This window comes from Indicator indicator, chromosome 9 (genome assembly GCF_027791375.1).
Source record: "Indicator indicator isolate 239-I01 chromosome 9, UM_Iind_1.1, whole genome shotgun sequence".
NCBI classification, from domain to species: domain Eukaryota; kingdom Metazoa; phylum Chordata; class Aves; order Piciformes; family Indicatoridae; genus Indicator; species Indicator indicator.
In genome coordinates, this window is record NC_072018.1 from 37,810,667 (window position 1) to 37,820,388 (window position 9,722).

Sequence of the window (9,722 nt, forward strand, 5' to 3'; positions counted from 1 at the left end):
GGTCACAAAACACTAAGCTCAGCCCAGTCTGTCATACACAAGCTACAAATACTTGTCTGACAGTTGAGGATCAGTCTTGAGTAGCATAGACGAAAAGTGAATAAAAATCCATATAAAACAATATTCAAATAGTTTCCATAGGAACACAGATAATTGTGACCCAGCTCCTAATCCTTGTTTCATTTGTGCCAAACCTAAGCTTTAAAAACCCCAAACAACCCCACTTTAAAATTTTAGCAAGAATTAAGTTAATGGTCCCCCAAATGCCCTAAATTCCACGACTGACCTTGCAGTTAATTACTAATTATTACCTATACATTAATACTAGCTGAAGCACAAGTTGCTGGATATTCAATTCCGCTTTCCCAGGCACAGGAGAGTGGCAGACTAGCAACATCCTGCTCCTCCACTTCAGCTAGGAACCCTTGCTCCTTCAGCTGCTGCATTAGTTGCCTAGAAAGAAAAAGAGCAAATGTTAAAAGGACTATTCACCTCCAAGTGCCCAAACAGCTGGGCAAGGAATCTGTAACTGCCAGGAAGCTTGAAATCAGTTCTTCACTCATCACCTGCAATTCATAGAACACTAACAGCAAAAAGAAACAAACCAAAACCCAAACCCAAGGAACCTGTGCAGCCCACTTGTGGCTGCTAAGGCTTCAGGGCAAGTGCCAACACAAGTTGGTTGCGAGGTAGGATCTAGACCTGCAAAGCTGCAACCACACACCTGGAGCCACATGCTACAAAGAATTAATGGCTCAGGCATTAGTTCAGAACTTCAGAGCCGTGCCACTGACACGATCACATTCCTGGGGACCCTGACTCAAGTCAAAGCACAGGTGACAGACTGAGAATGCAAAGGAGCTGACCAGTGAGAAGCACCCAACCCCTTCCACGCTCAGGCAGGAGCTGTGCTCAAAGACAAGCTCAGAACTTCGGCTGAGTTACCTTACACCACACCCAAGGCAGGAAGCTGTGCTACTACACAGCTCCCCAGGGACCACTGACAGCTGCAGCCACCTTGTCCCTTCACAGCTATCTGCCCACGGGTTTATTTCTGCACCTTTCTGTGACTGCATTTCAAAAAGCCTTTGCCTGTTCTATGAAGCTCTGCACCACCACTTTGTTGCTTCCTCCCCAGCTGCATGACAAGCAGGTAGCCCTGCAAGGTGACAGAGGGCTGCAGCTGGCTGATGGCTCTGCATAAAGCTCACCATACACCAAGTATTGCAGTGATGCAGTGAAAAGCTAATTCTTCTCCTGCAGAGCCACTTTTAGTTCAATTAGACACCAGTTTGGCGTCTTGCAGAAAATCCAAAAGCTTCCTTTGGTCTGAGGAATGCTTCAGTTGAAGGTTTCACTAGAGGTAAGTCAAGCCTTACAAATGCAAGGCTGGCAAAGGAATGGAGGAAGCTTCCTCTTACTTTTATAGCAGGAATTGCCACTTCAGTGGCATTTGAAAACACCCTGCTTTAGTATAACTCTGCTGCCCAAAGGTGCTCTGCCACTTCACAGCAGGCAGACTGACTCTTGCACCCCCTAATTTTGGATCAAATGCAATCGGTTAGCCTTGCACAGAAGTGCAGCCAGGTTACTTTAAGCTATGTTTAAGGTGCACTTTCACAGCACCCTCCAACTCCAGAGGCAGTTCTGCTCTCTTTGCTTGCCTGTTTAAATAACTCCCTTGGAGCTCTAGCACCCTGCACTGAGCAGAGCTGAACCTAAACCACAGAAGAGCTCCCAGATAAACAGATCCCATCATGAAGCAGTACTGCTAAGTGCTCCTGGCTCCTGCAGTCAGGATTCAGCAAGCTATCATTCCAAAAGGCAGTATGCTGGTAGAACCGGGACTGACTGGACTAGTTACTGGTTGCAGAAGCCAAATGTGAGGAGTCTGTAAGGATTCTGTATGCTGTGCAAGACTAAGGCAGCCCAGGTTAAAGGGCAAGACTCCTAACATTACCTCTTTAAAAGCAGCTCTCCTGCAGGAGTCCATGAGAGAAAAGAGAGAGTAATTGGTAGTGGTAGGGTTGTCCTAGGCACACAGCAGAAGCCTTCAGGCACTGCCTTCTCCACACCACATAGAAGTTTTCCAAGGGCAACACCACCAAGACTCTGGCCCTGTTTGAGGGGCAGCCAGCTGTGGCACAAGCACTGCTACTCACCAGGCTGGCCTGGAGATCACATAGTGTATTGCTGGCCTCTGGAAGCCATTGAAGGTGGAGGCTGCTGCCACAGTGTAGGCTCCCATGTTCTCAAACAGCACCCAGTCGCCCACCTGCAGCTCGGGCAGGGTGCAGCGCTCCACGATGCGGTCCAGCCCGTCGCATGTTGGGCCCCAGATGCTGCAGCAATAGCAGCTCTCCTCTGGCTTGGGCCGCTGAGGGAGAGAGGGGAGGGCAGTAAGACCACCACCAGGGCAGGGCATTGTCATCAGTGCAACATTCTCATTCCCAGCCAGCAGGAAGAGCTGCTCGCAGGTCCTGCTGCACCCTGGCTTTGACCTCCTTCCACTGCAGGCCTCATGGGGCAAATGCCACTCTGGTGGCATAAAGGGAGCAATGAACTGAGAGGGGACTGCTGAGACAGGGACTCTTCTACACCGTGACACATGGCAAGCCTGTGACCCTCTGAAGGGACATACCTTCTGCAGAACTGGCTTCACGTGGGCATGGTCATACAAGATGCAGTTGAAGGATCCATAGACTCCATCGTTCACATAGTACATCAGGGTTTTGTCAGCTGCCTCCTCCTCATCTGCAGGGAGTCAAGACAGCAGTAAGAGAATGCTTGGAAAGAAATAGGAGAGGTGGCTAGCAGTAGGGCCAGGGCTGGGCTTACACACCATCAGAACCTGCTTGCTCCTTCAGCACCATCTTTTTGGCAATGATGTTGACTGCCAGCGTGAAGGCTGAAGCGACGTAGTACCGGCCTGGCTCTGCAATGATCCTCACACCAGAATCCACAGGGAAGTACTTATCCAGGGCTGGGTTGATGACACTTGTGATCTAGGGAGGAAGGAGGTGGCAATACCACTGCTTCAGTGCTTTATCTCACACTGCCACAGTACTGATGTCCTACAGCAGCACCTGAAGAACTGCGACACAGTGACAAACTGGCCAGGCTGCAGTGACTGTGCACATGTTCAACTCTGGGAAGGCTCCAGGGGAACTCAGAGCTGCCTGCCAGTACCTGAAGGGATCCTGCAGGAAGGCTGCAGAGGGACTTTTCCTGAAGGTGTCCAGAGACAGGCCAAGGGGGAATGGTTTGAAGCTGAGGCAGAGCAGGGTTAGAGTGGAGCTGAGGAAGAAGTTCTTCAGTCCCAGGGTAGTGAGACCCTAGCACAGGTTGCCCAGGGAGGCTGTGCCTACCTCCTCCCTAGAGGTGTTCAAGGTCAGGCTGGATGAGGCCTTGAGCAGCTGAGTCTAGCTAGGAGGTGTCCCTGGGCATGGTGGGCAGGTTGGAGCAGGGGAGCTGAGGTCCCTTCCAACCCAAGCCAGTCTGTGCTACTGTAACCCCTCTTCACTGTCTTTATTTTCTTAGTCCAAGTTCTGGCTGTGATTAAGCCTGCACACAGCTAAGATGACATCACTTGAGCTTAAAAATAAGTGACCAAACAGCTCAGTTGGAGTACAGAGGAATGCCTGTCCTAGGCTCATTAAGCCAGCACTGATGCCCTCCAAGTCACCACAACTTCAGCTGTTCTACTGACCATGGCAATACCTCCAGCTCACTGCTCCCTAAGGCCTCAAGGACACAGAATGCTCTGCTATCAGCTCTCACAATCCAGCTGCCCTCATCAACACTGATCTTGCAAGCTCTGAAGCTGCCTCCAACTGCAGCAAGACTCCATCACACCAGAGCCCAACAACATTTGCTGGTGGTGTGCCATGGAACAAAGACTGCCCCAAGCCAGTCTGCACTGAGAGGCTTTCCAAGTCAGGCAACACTAGGCCCCATTATTAATAGCAGAAAAGTCACTTTAGTAACTGATTTGCTGTCTCCCTGTGCCAATGTGACACTTAATGCAGCTCCCTTAATGCAGCTTTAGCCTGGCAGGAGCTCTGACAGGAATACCCAGCAACTAATTATTGTTTTTCAGACTGATTCCCCTCTTTTTCTCTGAATTCCATTTCTGACAAAGCAGGCAGGTTCTTACAAGCCCTTCTGCACACCAGTACAGAAGCAAGACCGTGCTTCCTCCAGCTACCACACAGAAGGACTCCACAAGCTGAGAAGTTTTTAGCAAAGCTGTACCTCTTCAAATTTAAGCTTGACATCTTCAGAACCGGGGAAGCCACCACCGATATCAAGCAGATGCATGCTGAAGCCAAGTTCAGCCTAAAATGGAATTAAGAGCAACACTATTAAGAAAGCAATTCTCAGTTATGATTTTAGCTTCAAAGGCCATAAACAACCACATCATTAATGCTCAGAACAGAGTTAACTCCTCTTTGAGCCACTTGAGTCTGAGCTGCCAATTTCAGCACATCCAAAGGCCAGTTTTGCAGAACCAGCCAAGTCAACCCTTCATGACCCCAACCAACCCAGCAACATGGAAGCAGTCCCTCAGCCAGCTTGTAAGCCTCTCAAGGCTCTGCATCTGATTCAGTCTTGCCAGAGCCCCTGAGCAGCAGCTCCAGAGAAAGCAGAACCAGACTTACTCCCATATCAAACACACAGCGGGCATCAGAGATCGCCTGGACAAAGGTCTCTGGGTCTGTGCATCCACTGCCAACATGGAAACTGCAAAGAGAAAAATCAGTGCTGTGTGCTGCAGCACACTGCCCTGTGCTGTGCTAGTCAAGGTGCTTACAGAGAACTCAAGCCACCACAAAAGGCATCATCAGGCAGACTACTGCAATCACCTGTACTTGGGTACCAACTCACCTGACTCCCACAATGGCAAGGTGCAGCTCCCTGGCACGCTCCAGCAGCAGCCTGCTCGCCTTGAGCGTGGCTCCGAATTTGACGCTCAGGCGGCAAACTGCCTTGGAGTCATCCGTGGTGATGCGCAGGACCAGCCTGAGGTGGGAAACAGAAGGGCCTCAGCTCCAGCACAAAAGACATCACTAGCAGGCAGCTATGACCCTGGAATGAGACTGAGCTTCCTGCCTTTCCCTAACATGCCAGTAGGGCAGACAATCCGTGCTCACAGAAAGGGTCGAGCTGGAAGGGACCTTAAAGATCAGCCAGTTCCAAACCCACTGCCATGAGCAGGGACACCTCCCACCAGCCCAGGTTGCTAAAGGCCCCATCCAACCTGTCTCACCACCCTCACTCTATGAAATTTCATCCTACTACTAGATTTCACTGGCTAACAGCAGGTTTATGTCCTTGTAGCTCTGCAGCCCATCGCAGCCAGTGAAGGCCAAGTCTCAGGTAACAGGAGATGTTCCCATCCCTGGCAAACCCAAGGGAGAATTATGGAACAACTGTCAGAACTTACTTGGCTTTTGGATGGGCCCTTGCAACTTTCATTAGCTCTACTTCACTATCAAAGGTCATCATCTGCACACCACTGCTGGCAGCATGTTTGATTTGGGAGACTTGCTTGCAGGGATTTGCATAGATGATTCGCTCTGGAGGCACCCCAAGGCTCTGCACCAGCTGGATCTCTGTCTGCAGAGAGAGCAGATCCCACTGGTGAGGGACTGATGAGGGGTTGGCAAACTCCTCAGCCCAGCACAGCTGACAGCACTTCCTTCACTGCATGTCAACACCTGCTGCAGAGCTCAGCCCACACCAAGGCCCCAGAGCACAGACCACCTCACCTTGCTGGCACAGTCAAAGCCTGCCCCAATGGCAGCCAGGGTCTTCACCACAGCTCTGCTGTCGTTGCACTTCACAGCATAGAAGGGAGTCACCCGAGGAAGGGCCTTGTGCCACCGCAGGTGCTTCTTCACTATGTCCCCAAGGTCAGCCACATAGAAGGCATCTTTATCATCCTAGAGCAAATGCACAGCTTGCAGCTCCCAACAGTGGCCCACAGGATGAGCCTAGAGGCCAGCACTGAGGAAGCTGCCTGGCACGAGGTCTGCAGACAACTGGTTCCACCCTTTCCTACCCTGGCAGCACCACAGCAGACAAGGAGCCTCCTGACATACTTACAGAAGATGACACTTCATTTATTTTCTGGTCAAGAATGTCCTTGGCAGTGAAACCTTCATCAAGGAAGGTGAATTCAAACTCTTCATTGCTGCAGCTGCTCATGATTCCCAAGGATTTAGTTTCAGGTGGAATGGTTCAAGCACAAACTGTGGATACAAAAAACACCCAACTCGTGTCACTGAAATCCAGACAGTCACACTCACTGCTCAGGTCATCACATGGCCACTGCTCTATAGGGGTTATCTCATCTACAATTGCACAGCCCCTGCAGTGACCACCAGCAGCAGCAGCACAGATCAGGAATGTACAGAAGGGCAGATCAGAGCTCATCAGGACCAGGGAGCCACACAACCCTGCCAGCCTGAGGGCAAGTTCTCCTCCGCCCACCAGCTGCATGATGCACCAACCCAAACCAAGTCAGTGGTGCAAGAGCTTACTGGGCTAAGTCCCTGGCAGGTGCCACCATCACTGCCTTCACCTTCACACCAGAGGTGCTACTGCCACAGCCAGTGCCAATGCCAGCATGCTCACTACAGCTGCTGGCACTCCTGCAGCTCACTGCTGTCTGGGAGAAGGGCTTATGGATCACCACAGAGACTCTGAAGGCATTAAGCACTTACAGCTAACTCCCCAGCTCACAGCCAGCTGAGCACCTGCATTCCCACCACAGTTCAGACAGCACCAGCCATGGGATCTGGGTTTTCCTTGAAGTTGCTCTATTGGTAGCCAGAGCTTCCCTGTTCTACCCAAGACCTCTAGGGTACATGGGAGGAAAGCTTCAGCAGTCAGGAGCATCAGATACACATTGCCAGAGTGGCTCTTACCTGTGGTGTGCAGACAGTCTCTTAACAGTGATCCCAGCCAAAACTTTGTAAAGTCTTCACAAAGCCCCTTTGAACTAAAGGGCAGAATCACATTCCTGTGCCACCCAAGCCCTGGAAGCCCATGGCACAACACATGGGTGATCCTTTCCCTGGGCAGGCCAGATGACAACCTCCATGGAGCTGTGAGCTTCAGCTGAAGTGTGCTACCTTTTAAAGACCTCAGCACTGCAAGTGACTCATCAGAAGATCTGGTCTCATGCAATCAGGTCCAGCCCTCCACTTCTCTCAGCATTTTTATACCCAATCTAGCCACAGATGTGTCTGCAGATCATGCGAACTCTAAATTATTCACTAAGAGTTACACCACTGCTCCATTTTCATCAAGTCTGTTTGTACAAGCATATGAAAATGCAGGCATTTTACTGCTGTTTTAGGTTCAGGAGGTTGTAAGAGCAGCAGACGCCATCTCACACACTGCAGGGAGTAAATTAAGTCATGAAACTTTACTACTGAAGGACTGAGAAGTCAGGGACACCTCAGCTCCATTGTAGCCCTCAGAAGCATATGGCACCTGAACTGTCAGTGTCTAGAACTACTTTGCATCTTCTTGTCTCATCATTTATCAAACCAAATTTGATATTCAAACCGGACTAAGCTTTAGCTCTAACGAAGTAAACCACCCAGCCTCATCCTCCCCCTGCTCTCACTCACATGCAGCCTTAATTCCCACACAAGCTAGATTAAAGTCGTCTCTTAAATGCTGCTTTGAAAGGACCTTAAGAAACACCGAATTAAATACTTTTCGGGAAATTATTAAGGAGAAGATGCATCTTAGGGGACGATTTCAACAGGACGCTGCAAACAGCTGAGCGGCTTCTGGCTGTGGCTGCGTGAGCCTGGCTTGTCTTCCCCCTGCACAGCTAGAGCTGCCGAAACACTCCTCTATTAACGGGTAAGGAGAATCGCTTGCGCTGGTCACGGCAGACTCTGCCAAGAGGTTTCTGCAAGCCTTCCACCTCCACCCCACGGCACAACTCTAAGAACGGTGCCAATTACACAAAACAGAGACAGACACGCTCATGGCGAAGCAACCGGCAGCCTCCGGTGTATATTTCGGCTTGGGCTTTGGACAAAGCCCCTGCAGCTTCCCAGAAAGAGGCAATTTGTGCTCCTTTGGAAGCCGCTCTCCAGAACATTCCCTCGCTCCGCGGCAGTGTCACGCCGCTGAGTCACGCCTGCAGGCGCTGCTCGAACGCCGCGGCCGAACGAGGCCCGGGGCGCTGCCGGCCCCGGAGCTGTCCGGCCGCCGCCGCTTGCCGCGGGGAAGGCGGCGGCTGACCGCCCTGCTGTCGCTGGCTGCTCTTTTCCCTCCAAACACGCGCAGCCCCGAGCTGACCGGGCGCGGTCGGGGGGCACGGCGGCTCCCCAGGAGCTCCGGGAACCGGCACGTCCCCGTTAGAGCCCGCACAGCCCTGCCGCTCGGCCCCGCAGGTGAAGTGGCTGCGGCCGCAGGCCAAGCCCGGGCTCCAAGCCACGCACCTGCTGCTCCCCGCCTGTGAAACGGCCTCGGCGGGGCCGCCGTCTCCCCCACTCCCGCGCCGCGCGACCAACACCTGCCACCGGCAAGCCGGCCCGACCCGTTCGCAGCCGCCCTGGAGCCCGCAGGGCTGCAGATTCCCCGGCCAAGGACGGAGACCCATCGGCCGGTGGCAGCGGCCAGGCTTGCTGGGCCGCTTGGGTAGCGGCCCCGCGGACACGTGGCTCGGCCCCGCTCCCCACACAGCGCCGCCACCGCTCGCCTCACCTCGGTGGAAGCTGCTGTCAGGCCTCGGCAGCCGGTCCCCTAGCTCCGAGCCGCCTCCTCCTCCTCCTGCGAGCCGGGCGCGTTGCGCGGAGCCGGGCGGAAGGCGCCCTGGCCGCTGGGGAGGAGTGGGGCCGGCACAGCGAGCGGAGCGCGGCGGCTGACAAAGCTCCGCCACTGGCGCGGCGCTGCCATATATAGGGCAGCAGGGTCGCTATGGCAACGCACCAGCTCAAACCAGACCCGATCGGCTGCGACCGGGTGGGGACTCGGCCCGGCCGCTATTGTGACGTCGGCGGCGACCGCGCAGGGCTCCGCCCCAGACTGCGAGCGCGGCCCCGCGTGGCCCTGTGCGCGCCCCCGTGCGCACCCCGGGCCTCGCCGCTGGCGGGCAGGTGCCCGGCTCCGGCCCCGCCACCGGCCCCGCCAGCGCCACACCGGCCCCGCCGCCCGGGTACCTCCTGCCCGGCCGCGGGGCTCCGGCTGCGAGCGGCACCTCTGGCAGGTGCGGGGAGAGGAAGCGCAGAGCCAGGGACCCACAGTGCCACGCAGTGCCAGGGACCCGAAGTGTCACACAGTGCCAGGGACCCGTGGTGTCATGCCCGCAGGGTCAGTAGGGTGATGCTCTGGACACGGTCCCCCTAAAGCCGTCCCTGCAGCTGCTGCATGTCCCTTGTTGGTGCTGGCTGCATCTTCTGCACCATCTGTGCCCCCTGGGATATTCTGCTATCCAGACACTTCTCATGGCACCAACTCTCTTCTGTCCCTTGTGTTTGCTCCGACACGGTCACTTGTTCCCACTGTCAGGTCACTCTGTCTCTCTGCGCTCACAAAACAAGTTCTGGGTGAGGTGGTGAGCAGGCATCAATACGGGCATGAGCAGACACCAGTGCAGGCCCCAGTGTGGGCACAAGCAGGCACCAATGTGGGCACAAGCAGACACCAGTGCAGGCACCTGTGTGGGCACAAGCAGGGACAAGTGCCCCACT

The 9,722-nt window shown here is 54.1% G+C and overlaps 1 protein-coding gene across 2 annotated transcripts; it reads right to left on the minus strand.

Annotated features, from left to right (window-relative positions):
* On the minus strand, nt 1–8,803 carry ODC1 (ornithine decarboxylase 1). 2 transcript variants are annotated; one of them, XM_054383644.1, is made up of 11 exons: nt 8,737–8,803; nt 6,109–6,254; nt 5,772–5,945; nt 5,447–5,619; nt 4,888–5,022; nt 4,662–4,743; nt 4,255–4,338; nt 2,843–3,005; nt 2,642–2,754; nt 2,163–2,377; nt 1–453 (listed from the first exon to the last, which is right to left on the minus strand). In XM_054383644.1, exons 2-11 carry the CDS (start codon nt 6,208–6,210, stop codon nt 312–314), a joined length of 1,383 nt encoding a protein of 460 aa, XP_054239619.1. In that variant the 5' UTR covers nt 6,211–6,254; nt 8,737–8,803; the 3' UTR covers nt 1–311. The 2 variants fall into 2 exon arrangements, with proteins under 2 accessions (XP_054239619.1, XP_054239620.1); XM_054383645.1 differs by lacking the exon at nt 5,772–5,945.
* Nucleotides 8,804–9,722: the final 919 nt, after the last annotated feature.

Bases quoted from the DNA above. Each gene is read 5' to 3' on its own strand.
- ODC1 (XM_054383644.1), bottom strand. From the start codon at position 6,210: ATGAGCAGCTGCAGCAATGAAGAGTTTGAATTCACCTTCCTTGATGAA. The intron at 2,378-2,641 runs GTATGTCCCTTC...TCTCTCCCTCAG, and splicing joins TGAAGCCAGTTCTGCAGAAG to CGGCCCAAGCCAGAGGAGAG. The intron at 454-2,162 runs GTGAGTAGCAGT...TTTTCTTTCTAG, and splicing joins GTGATCTCCAGGCCAGCCTG to GCAACTAATGCAGCAGCTGA.